The sequence below is a fragment of the Rhinoraja longicauda genome, chromosome 4 (genome assembly GCF_053455715.1).
Source record: "Rhinoraja longicauda isolate Sanriku21f chromosome 4, sRhiLon1.1, whole genome shotgun sequence".
NCBI lineage: Eukaryota > Metazoa > Chordata > Chondrichthyes > Rajiformes > Arhynchobatidae > Rhinoraja > Rhinoraja longicauda.
The window spans coordinates 86,777,228-86,802,464 of record NC_135956.1 but is presented as its reverse complement, the minus strand read 5'-3'; the positions used below and the strand labels follow the sequence as shown (position 1 = coordinate 86,802,464).

General features: G+C 43.9%; 1 protein-coding gene across 2 annotated transcripts in view; it reads right to left on the bottom strand.

Moving 5' to 3' along the window:
• Positions 1 to 25,237, bottom strand: part of LOC144592950 (transcriptional activator GLI3-like) — a 341,472-nt gene that overhangs the window by 100,700 nt on the left and 215,535 nt on the right. For both annotated transcript variants that reach the window (XM_078398314.1, XM_078398315.1), the window contains exon 5: positions 6,304 to 6,509. In XM_078398314.1, coding sequence (XP_078254440.1) covers positions 6,304 to 6,509 — 206 coding nt within the window. The remainder of the gene's footprint in view (positions 1 to 6,303; positions 6,510 to 25,237) is intronic.

Sequence of the window (25,237 nt, the reverse complement as noted above, 5' to 3'; positions counted from 1 at the left end):
TTCCATATTGTAGGCTGGATAGAGTCATTTTGCAGTGGGGATGGGTGGAGAGCCATCATAATCCAGAATGAGAATTGTGGGGTTGGGGCTGAAGGGCCGGAAGAGATTATATGGGAGGATGTGAATCAAGGAGTGAAATTCAGGGAATTAAATTTCAAAACGGAAGGCAAATTTGATATTACAAGTGTTGACAATAGACAATAGACAATAGGTGCAGGAGTAGGCCATTCAGCCCTTCGAGCCCGCACCGCCATTCAATGCGATCATGGCTGATCACTCTCAATCAGTACCCCGTTCCTGCCTTCTCCCCATACCCCCTCACTCCGCTATCCTTAAGAGCTCTATCCAGCTCTCTCTTGAAAGCATCCAACGAACTGGCCTCCACTGCCTTCTGAGGCAGAGAATTCCACACCTTCACCACCCTCTGACTGAAAAAGTTCTTCCTCATCTCCGTTCTAAATGGCCTACCCCTTATTCTTAAATGGCCTACCCCTTATTCTTAAACTACAAGAATGGTCGAGTGGTCATATTTGATGGTGAACTAGAAAGCCAGCATTAACACTTTTGAATAATGTGAAGTCTAAAAAATATGTAGGATGGGAAATCAGTCCAGAAAACTTTGGAACTACTGAGCCTTGGGAAACAAAGTCACAGGTAAAGGCTTTGGTTCCTGGTTCTTAGTCCTCCAAAATATTCCAAATGGAATTTAAACTGGAGGTGGCGGAGTGTGGACTTAAGCAAGAAGGGCTTCTTGGAGAAGAGCTGCCTTAAATTTAGTTATGTCCGGTTGAGTAACTATAGTAGGGTGAAGACTAGTCCATGCTTTAATTGTGTGAGGGAAGAATGAATTGCTGTACACATCTGTCTTGATAACTGGTATCTCCAATTGAGTCGAATACCCCTGATAGGTTTGGGTTTGGTGTAGATGCGGTCATCTTTCACAGAAGAAGAACTCTGACAGATGTAAAGATGTTAATAATGTGGAGGCAGAAATTAAGTCTTTGTGATGGAGGAAAAATGTGTGGGTTAAAGTTTAACGCAAGAATATATAAGGTGCTAAGTTTGCAAATGGCCTGATTCGGCCTGAGAGAGTGACCAGAGAGATTGATACATTGGCAAGGAAATGGATCTCATGGCAGAGATCAAAGTCATTGGCTTCAGTCCTTCAAACTTAAACTGAAGGAAACTGCAGTTCATCCAAGATTGTAAACTGGACAACAACATGGAGAGAGTCTGGAATTCGAGATAAATGGTGAAGAGATAGACTAACATTGGGTGGCATGATGGTGCAGCTCGTACAGCTGATGCTAGGAACTTGACCCATGGTGCTGTCTGTGTACAAGATGCACATTCTCCCTGAGAATTTTTTTTCCAGCTCTCTCCCACATACCAAAGATGTACAGGTTGGTCGGTTAAAGGCAACAGTAAATTGCCTCTAGCATTTAGATTGAAGTAGTCTGGGGTAGAATGTGGGGGGAATTAATAGCATGTGGGGAGAATATAATGGGATTAGTGTGAGTGGGTGCCTGATGGTCACTCTGGAGTCAATGGCTCAAATGGCCTGTTTCTGTATTGTTTAAATCAACAAAGATAGCAATTAGCCTTTGCACCATGATGTCAAACCACAACACATCTCTAAAAAAGAGGAAATGATTCATCTTTGATGAATCTTAAACATTACGCAACAAATCTGGTAAGAGAGGGAATTGGATACAATCGATAGGTTGAGATCATTACAAAGTAAGGGAGTCCTACCATACTGGGCTTGGGATAATGGGATTATGAAGGACCTTAATTTGGTTAACTTGCCAAAGGCTCCAAAGAGTTAGCGAGAGATATTGCATTGGATTCACCACAGACAGACAATCTAATATGAATTAACTTGGACTGTACTAATGCTGTATTAACAGGAGAAACCTGAATAGAGAGATTCAAAATTTCAGGAAAAATTAGATAAATGCATGTGGCAAGAGTATGTTCAAAAACTCTGAAGAGAAATGTTGCAGCTTTGTCGCACTTGGCAGGTGCTGACAAAGGATATTTGAAGAAGGGTGTGCTGGCTCTGGAGAGGGTCCAGAGGAGGTTTACAAGAACGATACCAGGAATGAGTAGGTGAACCTATTGTGATATCATGAGAGGTAGAGTTATGGAGGGGAGATACATTTCCTCCCGGTGGATGCAATAAGGACTACAAACCATCATGGCTGCCAGAAAAAGACTACAAAACCCATAGTCAGCAGGGCTGCCTGCCCTGCTGACACTGATTGCTGCTGAAACTGATTGCTGCTGACACTGATTGCTGCCCAGCTGAACCAGATGAGCTGATTGCCTCAGTGAGAGAGCTAAAAGGGAAGGGAGGCAGTGTATTTAAAAAGAGAGACAACGACTGGAGCAGACAGGGAGAGAAGCAGTGTTTGAGTTATATTTTGTAAGAAGGCAGCAAGCTACAGTTTTGATTTAACTACCTGTTTTGGTTTTGTGTACCTGTCTGCAAACAATTAAGTTTACCTGTTTTTGGAAAAGACTAAATATATGGAATTTAAGTTTGAATGAAGAACTTTTCTGTCTTCATTTCCGGCACCCACACCTCCCAACCTTCAAGAGATAAAGCTCCCGACCTCTCAAGACATCACACCATGATGAGCGTTTCTATGTACTCGCTGGAGTTTAGAAGAATGAGGGGGCGCCTCTTTGAAACGTACCGAATAGTGAAAGGCTTGGATAGAGTGGATGTGGAGCGGATGTTTCCATTAGTGGGAGAGTCTAGGACTAGAGGTCATAGCCTCAGAATTAAAGGGCGTTCATTTAGGAAGGAGATGAGGAAAAATTTATTGAATCAGGCGGTGGTGAATCTGAGGATCTGCCTCTCAAACTTCATCCGGCAACTTGTTCCATATACCCTTCCTCTAAAAAGGTTGCCCTCAGATTCCTATTAAATCTTTCACCCCTCACATTAAACCTATGACTCATGATTCCCCCTACTCTGTGTTAAAGAGTTTGTGCATTTACCCTCTCTGTTCCTTTCATGCCCTTGTAAACCCCTATAAGATCATCCCCCATCATGCTGCACTCCAAAGAATAAAGCCCTAGCCTGCTCTACCTCTCCCTATAGCTCAGGCCCTCTAGTCCTGGCGTCATCCTCGTGAGTCTTCTCTGCACCCTTTCCAGCTTAACAACATATTTACCGTAACAGGGTGCCCAAAACTGAACACAATACTCTAAATGTGGTTTCACCAATGTCTTGTATAACTGTAATGAGACCTCCCAACTTCTATACTTAATACTCCGACTGATGAAGCCCAATGTGCAGAAAGCCTTCTGTCTACCACCCTGTCTACCAGTGAAGCCACCTTCAATGAAGTATTATCCTCTATTCCAATAGACAATAGGTGCAGGAGTAGGCCATTCGGCCCTTCGAGCCAGCACCACCATTCAATGTGATCATGGCTGATCATTCTCAATCAGTACCCCTTCCTGCCTTCTCCCCATACCTCCTGACTCCGCTATCCTTAAGAGCTCTATCTAGCTCTCTCTTGAATGCATTCAGAGAATTGGCCTTCACTGCCTTCTGAGGCAGTGAATTCCACAGATTTACAACTCTCTGACTGAAAAGGTTTTTCCTCAACTCCGTTCTAAATGGCCTACCCATTTAGAACGGAGATGAGGAAAAACCTTTTCAGTCAGAGAGTTGTAAATCTCCTAGATGACTCTGCTCTACAAAACTCCCCAGAGTTTTGCTATTCACCTTGTAGGTCCTGCCCTGGTTAAACTTCCCAAAATGCAACACCTCACACTTCTCTGTATTCAACTCCATCAACCACTCCTCAGCCCACCTGCGCAACCGATCAAGATCCTGCTGCAATTTTTGACAACCATCTTAACTATCTACAATACCACCCACGTTAATGTCATCTACAAACATGCCATGTACGTTCTCATCCAAATCATTAATATAGATGACAAACATCCATGGAACCAGCACCAAATCCTGGGGCACACCACTAATCACAGGCCTCCAGTCCAAAAAACAACCTTCCACCATCACCCTCTGCTTCCTTCCATGAAGCCAATGTTCAGCTATCTCTCCTTGCATCCCACGTTATCTAACCTTCCAGAGCAGTATACCATGCAGAACCACACCTTACTGAAGTCCATATATACAATGCTAACACCTCTGCCCTCATCAAACCTTTAGGTCACATCTTCAGAAACTCAATCAGCTCACCAAGGATAAAGCAGCAAATAATGTGAAAAACCTCTCAATGGTCATCTCATTAGAAACAAATGTTCTGCCTTTTTTAACCACTGAAATCTTTGCTTTTTATGACAGAAGGTATTGTTACAATTATAAAGACCTTTGGTCAGATAACATCTGAAAATATGAAGGTGCATCCAATATTCCTGGTAGTGTTTACTTGAAGGGAGCAAAACTAGTTCAGCCCACTCTGCTCTCACCTGATTTCTCTCTCCATAGTATTTGAAGGTACTTTCTCTCTGTGATTGAATTTTAGGATGATATCAGATTGCTGTGTTAGATTCCAGAGCGGAACTTATGCATGGATCATGCATTTAAAGACCCTTTCCCATTCACTCTAGTTTGTCCAAAGAATGGTCTCTTATTGGCACATAATCCAAAAACAGGCCTTTATTGATGAATCATGCTGCTGGTCACTGAGGCATGAGGGGATTCAATCCCTGAAGCACCCCTTCCTCCTGCAGGGACCTGTTGGGCATTCGGTGAGGTGCTGTGATTTCAACACAGCACAAATTGGAAACAAAAATATGTCAATTCTGTTACATGATAGTGGACATCTCTGTTATAGGACTCAATGACTTGTACAGCTGGTGTAATGAAGTGATAACTTACAACTCCAGTTATAAACCTGTGGCCTTCAAGCCCTTGAAACGTAGGGAACACAATACCAGTTTAGTGATGGGCTTGGATAAGTGGAAGATCGGATGCAGATGTTTAGCATTTGTTAGAATAAGTTAATTGCCTGTAGTTTCCTTTATTTAGAAGATACTGGCAGCATAGGTGGTGAAGGCAGGTATTGAGGTGTGTTGTTCTGGGATACCAGAATTAACTGTTGACAACTATCTCACTCCCAACTACGGGACAAGGTGACATCATCGCCCCGCGCCCCACGTGACCTCACCAGCCAGCGGTCACGTGCTCCCGCTCCACCAATGGCGGCCTCCCGGGCCGGGAGGCGGGTTGCTACGCAACCTCCGCTAGGCGAACACACTCGGCCCAGCTTCCCGAACACACTTCGTTAGCCTGCACTGTCCCGGCCTACAGCGGCCCGCGGGCCTACGGCGGCCTAACACGGGACAAGGGCGGTCCCGTATGGGACAAACCAATTTAGCCCAAAACACGGGATGTCCCGGCTAATACGGGACAGTTGGCAACCCTACTGTTGAGCCTTCCTGAGGTGTTGTGGGCCTAACTCAACGAAACACCAGTGAGGGGAGGTGCCCTCTTGATCACCCCAATTATATACTTGCATCAATAAGATCTGGGGTTTTTTAATGAGCTAGTTAGCATGTAGGTAGCTGTTTATTGCATATGGAGTTAGTTATTGTCCTTAGCATAAGTTGGTATATTCAGTTAGATAGTTACATAATACTTTGGCTTTGGGCTTGGTTGTCATGGTTGAGTGCGTATTCGGGTGTTATAGCACCAGTACTTTGTGTTATAATTGTAATTTTAATGTGCTCATATTTCTTCCTGGTTAGTTAGTCTTCTTTGAGTTCTGAATTTTTACAAAAGCTATTTGCCTCATGAGTAATGAATTATAAATATAATACAAAATTATGTTACTGCTGTTTTTTTTTGAGAAGTGTGGTGGATGGTAGGAATGAGTTTTTAAATTTCCCATGCAAAACGTTTAAGAATCAAAGTCTGCCTCTGTTTTTTCTGCTGCTCTAATTCAGGCATCCTCTCCAAGAACTCAAGTCATCCAGCACTGTTACTGACACACCACACGGTTCATGAGGTACAACATTTAGACTCTTTGCGACACTGAGGGAAAATAAGCTGCTGCAGTAAAATGAAAAATAAGTCTTCATTCAAAGTGGATTTTACTTAAACAAAAAGCCATAACAGCTGTGCATATAGACGCCACCATAAATTCATTAACATTTTCAAAAGCGTTGCATTAATAACATGATGTTTTAATTTTTTTAAAATAAATAATAAAATGTTTGTGACGGTTTTTAATTTAACCATTAAGCTGAAATGCAATTTTTACATCACCGTTTCTTATCCATGCTAAGAAAGCAAAACTTTACAATGTGGCTCACCATCACTCGGGCTGAGTCCCCTTGCTGCCGAGATCATTGACAGAGAGGGGCTGCTGTGTAGAGACCTAATGTAGTCCACGTAGGGGTTAATGTATGGATGCGGTGGGTTAAACACAGGCTCTGAAGTGCCAATGGGAGTTCTGAGTGGGGAGATTCTGATGAGCGAGATGTCGGAGAATGCTGGGCTACCTGAAAGAGAGGGAGGTCTGAAAGGGAAAACATTATCAGAGGTGTGCGGAAAATCTTACGAACTTTAGATTAATTTCTCTTCATCAAATGAAGTTGCGTTCCACCAACTGGACATAACCATGCACGATATTAAACTGTAGATCAAAAATACCCTGGTCAAAACAGACAGAAATATTAAAGGACATGATTAAATGAATCTTACAAAATGGACTTTCTGCACAGTTTTGAAACAAGAAATTTCAGTAAGATTGCATCTTGAGTTACGCTAGGATAGCATTAATAGACAATAGACAATACACAATAGGTGCAGGAGTAGGCCATTCAGCCCTTCGAGCGAGCACCACCATTCAATGTGATCATGGCTGATCATTCTCAATCAGTACCCCGTTCCTGCCTTCTCCCCATACCCCCTGACTCCGCTATCCTTAAGAGCTCTATCTGGCTCTCTCTTGAATGCATTCAGAGAATTGGCCTCCACAGCCTTCTGAGGCATAGAATTCCACAGATTTACAACACTCTGACTGAAATGGTTCTTCCACATCTCAGTTCTAAATGGCCTACCCCTTATTCTTAAACTGTGGCCCCTGGTTCTGGACTCCCCCAACATTGGGAACATGTTTCCTGCCTCTAACGTGTCCAACCCCTTAATAATCTTATATGTTTCGATAAGATCCCCTCTCATCCTTCTAAATTCCAGTGTATACAAGCCTAGTCGCTCCAGTCTTTCAACACATGACAGTCCCGCCATTCCGGGAATTAACCTAGTAAACCTACGCTGCACGCCCTCAATAGCAAGGTATCTCACACAGTTTTATCCTCAGAAGGCAGTGGAGGCCAGTTCTCTGAATGCATTCAAGAGAGAGCTAGATAGAGCTCTTAAGGATAGCGGAGTCAGGGGGTATGGGGAGAACTCAGGAACGGGGTACTGATTGAGAATGATCAGCCATGATCACATTGAATGGTGGTGCTGGCTCGAAGGGCCGAATGGCCTCCTCCTGTACCTATTGTCTATTGTCGATTCTCACGGTGAAGCACTGGTTTAAAGCTGAGTGATTACAATGAGCGAGCTGCGATATCTGTGAGGCTCTCATCCCTGTCCTCTCTCAGCGACAGTTTTTGGCTCCCGTAACCTGGTTCTCTGCGAAAGAGAGTCGTTAGAGGCCATCATAAGTTAGCTGTAACACTGACCCCACGTAATGGCTTTTGCCCCCCTGTTTTTCCAATTAATTTACTGTGTAAGGAAAAGCCACTGGGAGCAGCTGTCAAAGCAGTGGGGGGAACGCATTCCTTTGATGCAACGAGAATGTAGCAGCAGAGTTTTGCAGACTGTGATCATCAGTGTTTGCTGTTGGCACCAATCACCATGACAGACTGTAATCTGATGTGAGAAACCAATTCCTCTTAGTTATCAGTTACAAGGGGCTTGAAATATCTGAATTTGACAAAGATCAAAGTTAATCTCCAGGGGAACTAAAACTCACTAAAACAAATTCAGAGGGTCAGGACGCGGGGAATAACCGAGCTTACTGTTATTCTTTACTTGTCTACGACATTACACGCTGCAATATTTCAATTACATCTATTTCTCCCTTTCTCTTTACATATGGTAAAAGTTAGCAATTATTACACCATGCATTCCCTGCAAAATGGCTGATAATAAAAGTGATTGAACAGATATAGTGCAAAATGTTTTACACAATTTAAGGATCAAAGAAGTAAAACGTAAACCAAACCCTTTCAAACCACTCATTATGCCAATATACATAACGTACATTGTAATCTTCATGCAATCTGATTCTAACACTGACATATATAACTTGAAGTGCAATAACTGAGGCAGTTTCAGAGTTAAATAGACTGTTTCTGACGATGCTGGCCTCACATACTGCAATAGACCAGCGTTCAGGCTAACTGCAATTGAAGGTGATTGAGCTGCGTTGGTCAAAGGGGAGCCAGATCACTAATTCCTTCCATTGTAAATGGTTTTTCACAAGATTTACTTGAAATATTCAACAGTTTTCTTTCTCACGCTCATCCTTAAAATGCAATCGATGAATACATATTCCATGATATTTTATGATCATACATAGATACATAGAAAATAGGTGCAGGAGGAGGCCATTCGGCCCTTCGAGCCGGCACCGCCATTCATTGTGATCATGGCTGATCATCCACAATAAATAACCCGTGCCTGCTTTCTCCCCATATCCCTTGATTCCACTAGCCCCTAGAGCTCTATCTAACTCTCTCTTAAATCCATCCAGTGATTTGGCCTCCACTGCCCTCTGTGGCAGAGAATTCCACAAATTCACAACTCTCTGGGTGAAAAAGTTCCTTCTCACCTCAGTTTTAAACGGCCTCCCCTTTATTCTTAGACTGTGGCCCCTGGTTCTGGACTTCCCCCAACATTAGGAACATTTTTCCTGCATCTAGCTTGTCTAGTCCTTTTATAATTTTATATGTCTCTATAAGATCCCCTCACATCTTTCTAAACTCCAGTGAATCCATGTAACAACTTTTATTCCATTCATTGCTTAAGGATGGCCAATGCTTAGTTCAGGATCTTGCAAGTAAGGTGCTCCAAACGAGAGAGAGCTAGATAGAGCTCTTAAGGATAGCGGAGTCAGGGGGTATGGGGAGAAGGCAGGAACGGGGTACTGAGAATGATCAGCCATGATCACATTGAATGGCAGTGCTGGCTCGAAGGGCCGAATGGCCTCCTCCTGCACCTATTGTCTATTGTCTATTGAGATCATTATGAAGTCTGTAGTCTAACTAGCATTGAATAGTTTTATCAAAAAATCCTTACTTTTTTAATCATGCAGTCTGATTAATAATCCTATTTGTTTTATGGAACAGTCTCCTCAACATTAAACTACCTTCAACAATGCAAAATTATTTACTGGAATGGTTTGTTGGGATGAGAGGCACCAGCTATATAGTGATAATAGATAATTTGGGATGGTTCTGAAGCTTTAAGACACAAGGGCATTGATCGAAAAATATTGGTTCTGCTCTCTCCACAGATGCTACCTTATTCCAGAACTTTCAGTTTTTATAAATGGGATTGCTCTCTTTGAAGACCCAGAAGCAGTGCTAAAAATGATAAACTCCTTTGAAAGAATAAATAAAGAAAAACTCATTCCAGTGGTGAAAGATCAAAAGTATAATCGCACATACAGGAACAGAACTACAACTAGGTTTGTATACACTGGAATTTAGAAGGATGAGAGGGGATCTTATCGAAACGTATAAGATTATTAAGGGGTTGGACATGTTAGAGGCAGGAAACATGTTCCCAATGTTGGGGGAGTCCAGTACCTGGGGCCACAGTTTAAGAATAAGGGGGAGGCCATTTAGAACAGAGATGTGGAAAAACTTTTTTAGTCAGGGTTGTGAATCTGTGGAATTCTCTGCCTCAGAGGGCAGTGGAGGCCAATTCTCTGAACACATTCAAGAGAGAGCTAGATAGAGCTCTTAAGGATAGCGGAGTCAGGGGGTATGGGGAGAAAGCAGGAACGGATTACTGATTGAGAATGATCAGCCATGATCACATTGAATGGAGGTGCTGGCTCGAAGGGCCTAATGGCCTACTCCTGCGTCTATTGTCTATTGTCTATAGAACTAGAAGAAAAGAAAACTACAAAAACGTAAATTACTGAATTGAGCAAAATTAAACACAGAGAATAAGGAGTCTAAAAGAAAAATAGAAATTTATGTTCACGTATTACTTATTGTGGAAAATTGGATGTATAATAAGTGTAAGAAAATAACTGCAGATGCTGGTACTAATCGAAGGTATTTATTCACAAAATGCTGGAGTAACTCAGCAGGTCAGGCAGCATCTCAGGAGAGAAGGAATGGGTGACGTTTCGGGTCGAGACCCTTCTTCAAAATGCCCAAAGAGGTCTCTGTTGAATTGGGGCTAAGGAAATGGTTTGGTTTGGTTTAGTTTAGAGATGCAACATGGAAACAGGGTGTAAGGCCCACTGAGTCCACGTTGACCAGTGATCCCCGCACATTAACACTATCCTACATGCACTGGAAACAATCTACAATTGCACCAAGCCAATTTATCTACAACCCTGCATGTGTACAGAGTGTGGGAGGAAACAGGAAAACCCGGAGAAAACTCACGTAGGTCACGGGGAGAACGTTCAAACTCCATACAGACAGCACCCGTAGTCAGTGCAGGAGGTTAAATGAGTTACTGTCATTATATTATGGTCATGTTTAATATTTCTAGTTTTTTTTTTTATTGCATGCTTGTGGGTGTGATTTGATACGTAATGGGGAGTGTCTACATCTGAGGGGGCTAGCGTAGCCACAGAGATTGTGGGTCAGTTTAGTCTCCGAGGATGGAGAGAATACAGCTTTTTACCACATGGTAACGACTACACGATCGTTACTGTGTTGTTTGAAGAAGAAACAGTACGATAAGAACGAAAATTTATGAATTACTCTTGTGATTTGTGCTACTTTAATAAAGACCAATTAATCAAGACACAGCATTTGGAAGATTCGTTTTTGCTTTCTCAGCGTGCAGTGTGTGTGTAAGCTATAATAAGTGTAAGAATTTAGAAGGATGAAGGGGGATCTTATTGAAACATATAAGATAATTAGGGGATTGGACACATTAGAGGCAGGAAACATGTTCCCAATGTTGGGGGAGTCCAGAACAAGGGACCACAGTTTAAGAATAAGGGGTAGGCCATTTAGAACGGAGATGAGGAAGAACTTTTTCAGTCAGAGAGTGGTGAAGGTGTGGAATCCTCTTCCTCAGAAGGCAGTGGAGGCCAGTTCGTTGGATGCTTTCAAGAGAGAGCTGGATAGAGCTCTTAAGGATAGCGGAGTGAGGAGGTATGGGGAGAAGGCAGGAACGGGGTACTGATTGAGAGTGATCAGCCAGATCAGCAGAGTTTTTCTTTCCTCTGATGCTTCTCTGCCATTCCTTTTTCAGCTACTTGATTCTATTTTTATGCTTTCTAACGTTAATTTATGAACATTTGATGGTGCCTTCTTTTAAAACTTTTTCAAGTGCCTGGTTTCCCCATTCTAGAATGTTCAATAGCCCCAAAAGAATAAATATTTCACGTGGCAATTAGTAAAATAGCTGATGGTGTGAAATTAACATTTTTAAATAGACATTTAAACGAATAATTTTACAAAAATACAAATAAAAGTCAAACTCGCCTGAATGTAATTCCTGGGTCAACTGACACAAGATGGACACCAAATGCTGGAGTAACTCAGCGGGTCAGGCAGCATCTCTGGAAGGAAGGAATGGGTGACGTTTCGGGTCGAGACCCTTCTTCACACCCAACAATTTTTCGCAACAGTTCTTAGACAATAGACAATAGGTGCAGGAGGAGGCCATTCGGCCCTTCGAGCCAGCACCGCCATTCAATGTGATCATGGCTGATCATTGTCAATCAGTACCCCGTTCCTGCCTTCTCCCCATACCCCCTGACTCCGCTATCCTGAAGAGCTCTATCTAGCGCTCTCTTGAATGCATTCCGAGAATTGGCCTCCACTGCCTTCTGAGGCAGAGAATTCCACAGATTCACAACTCTCTGACTGAAAACGTTTTTCCTCATCTCAGTTCTAAATGGCCTATCCCTTATTCTTAAACTGTGGCCCCTTGTTCTGGACTCCCCCAACATAGGGAACATTTTTCCTGCCTCTAACGCGTCCAACCCCTTGATAATCTTATACGTTTCGATAAGATCTCCTCTCATCCTTCTAAATTCCAGTGTATACTTCCGTGCCCTGCGTTCTACACTGGCTGCGATGCGCTGGCACCAGTAGGCCCTCGCTCGGACTCTCCCGCAGCTCCGGGCCTTGCTCACTAAGATTTTAAAAAGTCTAAAGAAGTGTCTCGACCCGAAACGTCACCCAGTCCTTTTTCTCCAGAGATGCTGCCTGTCCCGCTGAGTTATTCCAGCATTTTGTGCCTGTCTTCGGTTTAAACCCAGCGTCTGCAGTTCCTTCCCACTAATGTTGTCAACGGACACACCCGGCCTTTGCAGCACGGAAAATGTTGCCATTATAAGACAGGAATCGAGGGAATTAAACTTTAAAAATGTTGAGAACCATCCAGAAAGCAACAACTATGTTTGAGCAACTATGTTTGAGCAACACTGCGTTGGTGATTAAAAGAGGTCCTTCTACAGTTGTACAGGGCCCTAGTGAGACCGCACCTGGAGTACTGTGTGCAGTTTTGGTCTCCAAATTTGAGGAAGGATATTCTTGCTATTGAGGGCATGCAGCGTAGGTTAATTCCCGGAATGGCGGGACTGTCATATGTTGAAAGACTGGAGCGACTAGGCTTGTATACACTGGAATTTAGAAGGATGAGAGGAGATCTTATCGAAACATATAAGATTATTAAGGGGTTGGACACGTTAACGGCAGGAAACATGTTCCCAATGTTGGGGGAGTCCAGAACAAGGGGCCACAGTTTAGGAATAAGGGGTAGGCCATTTAGAACTGAGATGAGGAAAAACCTTTTCAGTCAGAGAGTTGTGAATCTGTGGAATTCTCTGCCTCAGAAGGCAGTGGAGGCCAATTCTCTGAATGCATTCAAGAGAGAGCTGGATAGAGCTCTTAAGGATAGCGGAGTCAGGGGGTATGGAGAGAAGGCAGGAACGGGGTACTGATTGAGAATGATCAGCCATGATCACATTGAATGGCGGTGCTGGCTCGAAGGGCCGAATCGCTTCCTCCTGCACCTATTGTCTATTGATTCATTCCAATGATTGTTTCAATCAATTCCATGAAATTATAATTCTCTGGCCTGCATGTCAACACAAATGCTTGCACAGTGGACCATAGTTACTCCTCACGAGTCAATTTAATGTAACAGCTCAGTCAGATCCATCAATTTCTTTGGTGCAGTGATGTGTTTTGGGATTCTATTAATTGATTAACAATCAACCCACTCCATTGACAAATGTTGGAGCAGTTCTGGTGCCAATACAGCACCAATCCATTGGCAAATTTTTCATTGCTTCTAATTTGCTTGTGATAACTGTTACAGAATACATGGGTGCAATATAGTGGTCACTTATCACTGATTGTAAATAAGTGACTGGCAGCGAGACTGCTTACAGAGATGAAGCCAAGTCTATGAGCACAATTACAGCCAAACTAGCAAGAAAATATGGCTCATGGTGGCAAATTCATTGGAAAGGCCTGACTCAACCAAGTATCTTGGAATGTAAGAAAATAACTGCAGATGCTGGTACAAATCAAAGGTATTTATTCACAAAATGCTGGAGTAACTCAGCAGGTCAGGCAGCATCTCAGGAGAGAAGGAATGGGTGACGTTTCGGGTCGAGACCCTTCTTCAGACTGAAGAAGGAAACAGGTCCTTCGGCCCACCAAGTCTGCGCCGACCAGCGATACACTAGCACTATCCTACACACTAGGGACAATTTACAATTAGCAAGTTTCCCACAAACCTATATGTCTTTGGAGTGTGAGAGGAAACCCGGAGAAAACCCGGTCACAGTGAGAACATATAAACTCCGTGCAGACCGAACCTGCAGACAGGATCAAACCCGGGTCTCTGGTGCTGTAACGTCACCCATTCCTTCTCTCCTGAGATGCTGCCTGACCTGCTGAGTTACTCCAGCATTTTTTCAATAAGTATCTTGGAATGATCTTCATTGATAATTCTCTGAATTATTGCCATTTCCTCTGACCGATCCATAGTTTCAGTGCTCTGATATATGAACATAACTTATTTTTATTTTTATATTAACCTCACAGTTCTGCTATTGGAAAACTGTTCATTTACTTTAGTTTAGCTTAGAGATACAGCGCGGAAACAAGCCCTTCGGCCCACCAGGTCCGCACCGACCAGCGACCCCCCGCATATTAACACTATCCTACACACACTAGGGACAATTTTTACATTTACCAAGCCAATTAACCTACAAACCTGTACGTCTTTGGAGTTTGGGAGGAAACCGAAGATCTCGGAGAAAACCCACGCAGGTCACGGGGAGAACGTACAAACCGTACAGACGGCGCCCGTAGTCGGGATCGAACCCTGACACTCTAGTGCTACTTCAGTATATCCGTGGATATTACATCTGCTGACTTACAGAAAGCATCTCGAGAATTGTTAGTAGAAAACAAATTGCTGGAGGAACTCAGTGGGTCAGGCAGCATCTGTGGAGGCAAAATGATAATCAAAGTTTCAAGTCAAACCCCTGCATCAGGATGTGAGTGCAGAGAGCAAGAATAAAGAGGTGAGGAGGAGACAGGAGCTGGGGGGCAATAGATGGAATTAATTGAGGGGGGGGGATGATTTGCAAATGGAACAAGGTGGAGGAGAGGAAGTGGTTATTGTGGAGTACAGAGGCAAATAAATAAATGATGGGTCTTTGTCCCAAACATTATGGAGGGCACTGTAAGTAAGGAAGCTGATGAGTGAAAGCAAAAAAGGGAGGGATGAAGGAGATGGAACCAGTTCGGGATAGTTCTCAGTAGATATAGTGTGTGGGCGACAGGCAAATGGGTCTGAAGAAGGGTCTCGACCCAAAACGTCACCCATTCCTTCTCTCCAGAGATGGTTAATTGGCTTGGTGTAAATGTAAATTGTCCCTAGTGTGTGTAGGATAGTGTTAGTGTGCGGGGATCTCTGGTCGGCGCGGACTCGGTGGGCCGAAGGGCCTGTTTCTGCGCTGTATCTCTAAACCAAACTAAAACTCACTCAGAGTTTTCTCATTTTATAGGGTCGCGGTTAGGATTTCTGTGCAGAACTTGAATGTTGAATTTCCCGCCTTGCAACATTGACAATATTTTAAATTTACAACATTGGTCACGGTTAGTATTATTGTAAAATATGATTTATGAATCCAGCCTTCTTTCTAACGCAATACAATCACTTAGTCCGGCTCTAATATTCTAGAATTCAAAGTCACTCCTCAGTTCAGCCAACATCAGGAAACAGAAAAGCATTTTATTACCTGGAAGCTTGCTTCTGAAGCAGTGTAGTTAATTAAACCTAATAGTTGGATTGACATTTACAGAGTTAGTCTGAGCACTAATTAGCAGCTACTGTTTAATGCTTCACGTTCCAGTAGCAAGCAGCAACTCAGCTAATTCGTACGTGATCCAGTAAACAAGGCGATCTGGAAATGCATTTCCTTCTCAGCCCGCCTGTTCTACACATTAAACCTTCAGAAAAAAACATTACAACTTCTTTCTGCAATTAAGGAACCTGTAATTTCTTAGAGACAAGGAAATGTGGAGTATTTATTTCACAAAATGCTGGAGTAACTCAGCAGGTCAGGCAGCATCTCAGGAGAGAAGGAATGGGTGACGTTTCTGGTCGAGACCCTTCTTCAGACTGATGTCAGGGGGGGCGGGACAAAGGAAGGATATAGGTGGAGACAGGAAGATAGAGGGAGAACTGGGGAGGGGAAGAGGGGGACAGAGGAACTATCTAAAGTTGGAGAAGTCAATGTTCATACCACCGGGCTGTAAGCTGCCCAAGCGAAATATGAGGTGCTGTTCCTCCAATTTCCGGTGGGCCTCACTATGGCACTGGAGGAGGCCCATGACAGAAAGGTCAGACTGGGAGTGGGAGGGGGAGTTGAAGTGCTCAGCCACCGGGAGATCACGTTGGTTGAGGCGGACTGAGCGGAGGAGTTGAGCGAAACGATCGCCGAGCCTGCGTTTGGTCTCGCCGATGTAGAGAAGAAAATATGGAGTAACTCAGCGGGCTCAGCAGCATCGCTGGAGAACAAGGATAGGCAACGTTTTGCATTGCACCCGCTGAGTTATTCCAGCACTTTGTGTCTCTAATTTCTGGGCATTCATAAAGGGACAGCGAAATATGACTACATTTATTATAAATTAATATTAGTAAATCATAAGAACTTAAATAAATTGTTTGGGGTAATTTTCCATGGATATTTTGCAACATGACACCTATATATCTCAAGCGATCCACCGGTTCTTATATTCTGGTCGTCGTCGTCGTGGCGATCCCTCGAGGTCGAGGATGATGGTCTACGTACCGATGTCAGAACGAAGACGCCTGTGTGCGTGTGTTTGTTTAACGTGTACTTGATGTTGCACTCCAAGAAGCACACGGTCCTTCACAAATCAATCAACTCATTCCAATGGCAAGGGAACCAAGACGATCGGAGCTGATAGATCTGTTGCAGCCTTCATCCACCTTCACAGCCGTTGAGTTCAAGATAACTTCGTCCGCCGTTGAGGTCTTGTACGTTGGATCGTTCTTGGTCTGGACCCTCATCCTCGACCTTACCGCCATGGGTGGCCCCACCAGAAGCTAGTGCTTCCGACGGCATCGCTCTCGGAATAATCAGGTGAGGTACAGAAGGCACCCAAGCCTCTTCGCCGCGACAAGGTGAACGATCCGAAGAGGTACCCTACTTACAACCCATGTTCGACCAGGAACCATGAGATCCAATGTCACAACGTTCATTCCAGCCCCCATTCATGGGCAAGGCACAGGGGAACAGTGGGTGCTTTTCCCTCACCAAACCATGCAATTACACATGCTGGGGGGCGAGGGAGGGGAGGGGTGCCTGGTGTACAATCACACAGCTTAGAAACAGTCTTTCATCTCACAAATTCCTGCCAACTATCAACCACCAAGTAAGCGTGCAGGTACAGCAGGCAGTGAAGAAAGCTAATGGCATGTTGGCCTTCATAATGAGAGGATTTGAGTACAGGAGCAAAGAAGTCTTTCTGCAGTTGTATAGGGCCTTGGTGAGACCCCATCTGGAGTATTGTGTGCAGTTTTGGTCTCCTAATTTGAGGAAGGACGTCCTTGCTATTGAGTGCAGCGTAGGTTCACGAGGTTAATTCCTGGGATGGAGGGACTGTCATATGAGGAAAGATTGGAAAGACTGGTCTTGTATTCACTGGAGTTTAGAAGGATGAGAGGGGATCTTATAGAGACGTATAAAATTAAAAAAGGACTGGACTAGCCAGATGCAGGAAAAATGTTCCCAATGTTGGGGGAGTCCAGAACCAGGGGCCACAGTCTAAGAGTAAAGGGCAGGCCATTTAAAACTGAGGTGAGAAGAAACCTTTTCACCCAGAGAGTTATGAATTTGTGGAATTCTCTGCCACAGAAGGCAGTAGTGGCCAATTCACTGAATGAATTTAAAAGAGAGTTAGATAGAGCTCTAAGGGCCAGTGGTGCTGGCTCGAAGGGCCGAATGGCCTACTCCTGCACCTATTGTCTATTGTCTATTGAGAGTGAGTGTTGCTGTCCAACATATTCCAAGAACCAGGACTTCTATGCAATGCTATCCCTACCAGAGTCATCGAGGGTTATAGCGTGGAAATTCAGCCCATCAAGTCCACGCTGAATATCAACCACCTCTTTTTATATTAACCCTACGTTAATTCTATGTTTCTTTTCTCCTCCATCTCCTCTTCAACTCGCCCCACTAACCTGCACGCCGGGGGTCAATCTGCCGATCACCGAATCATATCTTTGGGATGTGGGAAGAAACCAGAGCACCCGAGAGAAACCCACGTGGTCACTCACAGTGGGAATGCGCAAACTCCACACTGACCGTGATTCAAGGTCAGGATTCAACCCAGGTCTTCTTGCTGTGAGGCAGAGACAGTAAAATGTGCTGCCCCACTAATTAATATAGTTTTTCTCAGGATGTGGACGTTGCTGGCAATGTTGACAGTTATTATCCCATCCTAATTACCTCTGCCTTGCCAGGATTGCTTTTTTTTTTTGTGCCATCCTAATTGCCATGAGCCTGAAGTCACATACGAGACAGACCAGGTAAAAATAACAGATCGCCTCCCTTAAACGGTTGGTTTTGTGATCATCATTACCATTGCCCTTTTAAAAAAAAAAATCTGCAGGTGCCTTGATATTGATGCGGTCGGGGTTGGACAGGCTAGATGCAGGAAGATTGTTCCCGATGTTGGGGAAGTCCAGAACAAGGGGTCACAGTTTAAGGATAAGGGGGAAGTCTTTTAGGACCGAGATGAGAAAGGTTTTTTTTCACACAGACAGTGGTGAATCTGTGGAATTCTGTGCCACAGAAGGTTGTTGAGGCCAGTTCATTGGCTATATTTAAGAGGGAGTTAGATGTGGCCCTTGTGGCTAAAGGGATCAGGGGGTAAGGAGAGAAGGCAGGTACGGGATACTGAGTTGGATGATCAGCCATGATCATATTGAATGGCGGTGCAGGCTCGAAGGGCCAAATGGCCTACTCCTGCACCTATTTTCTATGTTTCCTTTTTGTAAAAATATAAAATCATGCTCAATTTTAGAACTGTATTGATTGTGAAAATGTAAAATGTCACCCACGGTTTGAAGAAGTGTATGTATCGTTATTTATAAGAAAATAACTGCAGATGCTGGTACAAATCGAAGGTATTTATTCACAAAATACTGTAGTAACTCAGCAGGGCAGGCAGCATCTCAGGAGAGAAGGAATGGGCGACGTTTCGGGTCGAGACCCTTCTTCAGACTGGAATTTAGAAGGATGAGAGGAGATCTTGTTGAAACGTATAAGATTATTAAGGGGTTGGACACATTAGAGGCAGGAACCATGTTCCCAATGTTGGGGGAGTCCAGAACAAAGGGCCACAGTTTAAGAATAAGGGGTAGGCCATTTAGAACGGAGATGAGGAAAAACTTTTTCAGTCAGAGAGTTGTGAATCTGTGGAATTCTCTGCCTCAGAAGGCAGTGGAGGCCAATTCTCTGAATGCATTCAAGAGAGAGCTGGATAGAGCTCTTAAGGATAGCAGAGTCAGGGGGTATGGGGAGAAGGCAGGAACGGGGTACTGATTGAGAATGATTAGCCATGATCACATTGAATGACGGTGCTGGCTCGAAGGGCCGAATGGCCTCCTCCTGCACCTATTGTCTATTGATCGTTTATTTATGGTCGCTTCAAGAAGACATTTACTATTGTGAATACGTGTGGTCGGGACTCCCATTTGATTAACTAACAAATCGTAGAAGATCCCTCTGCTGCAGTTGAAAGATTATTCGGAAAGATGCCAGTTTTACATCAGAAACAGTTGAACGAGCTCCACTGGACCTTGGCCAACGGAGTAAAATATGCTCTCTCGGCTTAATCATAAGCAGGTAAACCACCAGGAAACAGTAACCTGCAACGGGGTGGAAACGAAAACCATAAAGCCCCAGAATACGGTGCCTTATTTGCGGAAAGGTTTTTTTTTTTAAATTGGTAATCGGCAGCCTCTATACTTCGGAAGAGGTAGAAACTGCCGGAGTACTACGTTGCTGGAGTCGCTGGCAGCGAGATGCTAGCTATCCATGCCTGGATGGTACATGCATCAGTCTGAAGAAGGGTCTCGACCCGAAACGTCGCCCATTCCTTCTCTCCCGAGATGCTGCCTGACCTGCTGAGTTACTCCAGCATTTTGTGAAATAAATACTCCATATTTCCTTGTCTCTAAGAAATTACAGATTCCTTAATTGCAGAAAGAAGTTGTAATGTTTTTTTTCTGAAGGTTTAATGTGTAGAACAGGCGGGCTGAGAAAGGAAATGCATTTCCAGATCACCTTTGTTCACTGGATCACGTACGAATTAGCTGAGTTGCTGCTTGCTACTGGAACGTGGAGCATTTTGTGAAATAAACACCTTCGATTTGTACCAGCATCTGCAGTTGTAGTACAACGTGCAACTGCACTTCCAAAAGCTCCAGTCACTTTCACTGTCACAAGTCGTTTAATTACCGGGAAAGCCAGCTAATCGAATAAACATTGGTTTAACATTTGCTCTAATTTCCCAGCACATCACGAGAATGGGGGAGAAATATTTCAGTGGATGTCGTCGGTCCTTATCTCGGTGACTAATGTACCGCGTGGTCATTATAAAGCTCAGTGTATCCAGTTCAAAAAAATCACTCTCAGGATAAATGATAGTGTCTGCTTGCATGCTGATTGCAATTGGATGAAGATTGATCGAGCGACAAGCTCAATATGCAAACAAGCAGCACTTGGGCGTGAGGTTGAGTGTCAGGAAGGTCCAAATATTCCAGGCTAATACTTGTTTACATATTTAATGAAATACCCATCAGCGTTTATTCTGAGAGAGGAGACACGTCCCCCATATATTTTGTTTTATTTTTTTGTTCTCTCCCGCGAGCAGACTCGAACTTCTAGTGGAAATTGAAGCCAGATCTGTGTGTCGAGTAGAGTTTAAATCCTGCCTCTCCATATCAAAGCCCCAGCGAGGAAATTACTGTGCAGGCGATAAGGGTTGGAGATAGAATAAAAAAAAGTGACTCCACTCAATTTACAGAGCAATATTGTTGGGATGACTGAATATTTTTTCATTCGAGGGTGAGCGATAATATCACTAAACTGCGCTGCAGATAAATAAAGGGGCTGATGTCAAGAATAAACGCCATTAATCACGAAGCCTTGCCATTGAGAGCTGTCCCACTGATCTACACATATACAATTGTAAGTGGCAACTGACCTGTGCTCTTGCCTTCACTGGATTATTCGCTGCTGGTGCTCTATTTCCACCCCCCTCCTAGATTAATGTGGCCACGTTACTCCTGAGCACATATATTTTTGCATTATATCTTTTGATTATACACGGAAACCTCATCGTACAAGAATAATTACATTAAAAACTAATGTAATTATCATTAGTCTGAATAGACAATAGACAATAGGTGCAGGAGGAGGCCATTCGGCCCTTCGAGACGGCACCATCATTCAATGTGATCATGGCTGATCATTCTCAATCAGTACCCCGTTCCTGCCCTCTCCCCATACCCCCTGACTCCACTATCCTTAAGAGCTCTATCCAGCTCTCTCTTGAATGCATTCAGAGAATTGGCCTCCACTGCCTTCTGAGGCAGAGAATTCCACAGATTCACAACTCTCTGACTGAATTTTTTTTTCCTCATCTCAGTTCTAAATGGCCTACCCCTTATTCTTAAACTGTGGCCCCTGGTTCTGGACTCCCCCAACATTGGGAACATGTTTCCTGCCTCTAACGTGTCCAACCCCTTAATAATCTCGACCCGAAGAAGGGTCTCGACCTGAAACGTCACCCATTCCTTCTCTCCCGAGATGCTGCCTGACCTGCTGCGTTACTCCAGCATTTTGTGAATATATACCTTCGATTTGTACCAGCATCTGCAGTTATTTTCTTATACATTAAAAACTAAACTTCGTAACAGGCGAAGGTACTGGTCGCTTTTCTTGTTAAACCAAAACAGCTAACAAAAAAATTTGTGGGGGGGAAACGAAACTTAACCATTACACAAGGTCATCATGATCATTTAAAAAAAAAAATTAAAATAAGACTCGAGTTTTCACTGTTCGCCTTGAGCTGATTAAATCTCAACTTCTTAGAGCGTGGACTAAATTGGACAAATGAGATACTTCAAAGGGTTCAGGCTGATTGCAGTTGTCACGGGACAGGCTAAGTGTCCTCCTTCAATGAGTCAAACGCAACAAAACCTTTTGCACATTCCACCCACCGCCCAGAGAATAACAAGGGGCCGTGTGTGGGACTGAAGGTCTCGTCACACGGAAAACAAAAAACAAAAAAGACTGAAGATGTCGCAAAGGAATGCGTTAGCAAAAGAAAATAGAGAGTAAACTTGCGATCCACAGGTTCTTATTTAAGAAAATAACTGCAGATGCTGGTGCAAATCGAAGCATTTTACAAAATGCTGGAGTAACTCAGCGGGTCAGGCAGCATCTCAGGAGAGAAGGGATGGTGGACGTTTCGGGTCGAGACCCTTTTTTCGTCTCAAGAAGGTCATCAGTCTGAAGAAGGGTCTCGACCCGAAACGTCGCCCATTCCTTCTCTCCTAAGATGCTGCCTGACCTGATAGGAAGAGAAAAAGACATTCTGGCCTTCCATCACAGTGAGGAGGGGACTGGAGGAGACTCACTGTGATGGATGTTTCTTTTGTTTGGTGTTAGTTTATGATTGTATGTGTTGTTGCATTTTTGTTGATTATTCTTATTGGTCTTACTGTTGAACTGTGGGTAATGTTTCATTTCACTACACATTTGTGTGTATGTGACAAATAAACGACTATTAACATTTTGTGATACCTTCGATTTGTACCAGCATCTGCAGTTATTTTCCTACACAAGTTCTAATATTATGAGGTCAAGAAATGATATTTTTTGGAAACAAAAACCGATCACGCTTCACACTAAATGAAGTCCTCGTTTACACCGAAGATAGGCACAAAATGCTGGAGTAACTCAGCGGGACAGATAGCATCTCGGAGAGAAGGAATGGGTGAGGTTTTGGGTTGAGACCCTGCTTCAGGTTAACTTAGTTAATTTAGCCAACGTCCTTAAAAGGAAAATTCCTTTCTTACATTTTGAATAAATGAAATGCATATTGTGTTGCCGTTATTACAGCTGATAGACAGGAGAGGCTATGTAGGTTTTTAATTCCTTTATTCACAAAATGCTGGAGTAACTCAGCAGGTCAGGCAGCATCTCAGGAGTATTTATTTAAGTGCTGAAATGAGTGCAGACTGAAAAATATTGCCCTTTACTCAAAAAAGCCTTTCACTGCACCTCGGTGCAGGTGACAATAAACTAAACTTTAAAAAACGACGTTTACGCTGAGATTACTGACAGGAATTTCACTCCAATTGTATGCAATGTTAGAAGAGCACAGAACATAGCGAAGCAGAACACAGAACATTATTTAATAATGGTAATGCTTTGCGATGCCAACGAAGTCATTCATGTTTTGCATAATAATAATAATAATAATAATACATTTTATTTATATAGCGCTTTTCATATACTCAAAGACGCTTTACAGAGATTTTGAGAACATAGGGGAAATGAATAAATAGATAAATAAGTAAATAAATAAATGAACAGAGAAAGGAGACAGAAGGTGAGGTGACCTTCAGTGTTTGAAGGCAGTACTGAACAGGTGAGACTTCAGCGATGTTTTGAATGTGGTGAGTGTGGGGGAGTCTCTAACGGTTTGGGGTAGTGAGTTCCATAGGGTGGGAGCAGCGATGGAGAAAGCCCTGTCCCCCCAGGATCTGAGTTTAGTCCGGATGTGGAGGGATAGGAGATTGGCAGCGGCAGAGCGGAGGGTGCAGGTGGGAGTGTGCCTGTGGAGGAGGTCGGTCAGGTAGGATGGGGCCAGGTTATGGAGGGCTTTGTAGGTTATGAGGAGGATTTTGTACTGGATTCTCTGGGGGATGGGGAGCCAGTGGAGTTTATAAAGGACGGGGGTGATATGGTCACGGATCGAGGTGTGTGTGAGTAGACGGGCAGCGGAGTTTTGAATGTATTGAAGTTTATTGATGATTTTTGAGGGTGCGCCATAGAGGAGGCTGTTGCAGTAGTCCAGACGGGAGGTGATGAAGGCGTGGATGAGGGTTTCTGCAGCTGTGGAGGAGAGGGATGGACGGAGACGGGCAATGTTTTTGAGGTGGAAGAAGGCTGTCTTTGTGATGTGTTTGATGTGTTTGTCGAAGGAGAGGGTTTGATCAAGGATGATTCCAAGATTCCGGATGTGAGGTGAGGTGGATACTGGGAGACCATCAATGTTGAGGATGAAGTTTTGGGTGGATTTGGTGAGCATTTTTGGACCAATGATGATGATTTCAGATTTGTTGCAATTGAGTTTGAGGAAGTTTGATTGAAGCCAAGATTTTATTTCAGTAATGCAGTTTGTCAGTGTAGAGTGTGTGGTGGAGGAGATTGACTTGAATATTCAGACGTGAATATAAGATTAAAATTATGTTTGAATAATGTAGAACTTAGACGAATATTTATAGTTTATGTTCTCCAGTCTGAAGAAGGGTCTCGACCCGAAACGTCACCCATTCCCTCTCTCCAGAGATGCTGCCTGACCCGCTGAGTTACTCCAGCATTTTGTGTCTACCTTATGTTCCAGCTCGAAGGTATTTATTCACAAAATGCTGGAGTAACTCAGCAGGTCAGGCAGCATCTCAGGAGAGAAGGAATGGGCGACATTTCGGATCGAGACCCTTCTTCAGACTGATGCCAGGGTGGCGGGATAAAGGAAGGATATAGGTGGAGACAGGAAGATAGAGGGAGATCTGGGAAGGGGGAGGGGAAGAGAGGGACAGAGGAACTATCTAAAGTTGGAGAAGTCAATGTTCATACCACTGGGCTGCAAGCTGCCCAGGCGAAATATGAGGTGCTGTTCCTCCAATTTCCGGTGGGCCTCACTATGGCACTGGAGGAGGCCCATGACAGCAAGGTCAGACTGGGAATGGGAGGGGGAGTTGAAGTGCTCAGCCACCAGGAGATCAGATTGGTTAACGCGGACTGAGCGCAGGTGTTGAGCGAAGCGATCGCCGAGCCTGCGTTTGGTTTCGCCGATGTAAATAAGTTGACATCTGGAGCAGCGGATGCAATAGATGAGGTTGGAGGAGGTGCAGGTGAACCTCTGTCTCACCTGGAAAGACTGTTTGGGTCCTTGGATGGAGTTGACGGGGGAGGTAAAGGGACAGGTGTTGCATCTGGTGCGGTTGCAGGGGAAAGTGCCCGGGGATGGGGTGGTTTGGGTAGGAAGGGACCCAAATGTTCTCCCTTATGTTGTTTAGTTTAGTTTAGTTTAGTTTAGAGATACAGGCAGCAACTAACTCTAGCGCTGTGCTACCGTGCCGCCATTTAGTTTTACAAAGGTCCAGCATATCTCACATCGTTATTTATTTCCTCAATTTTTCGAGCAGTCTGAAGAAGGGTCTCGACCCGAAACG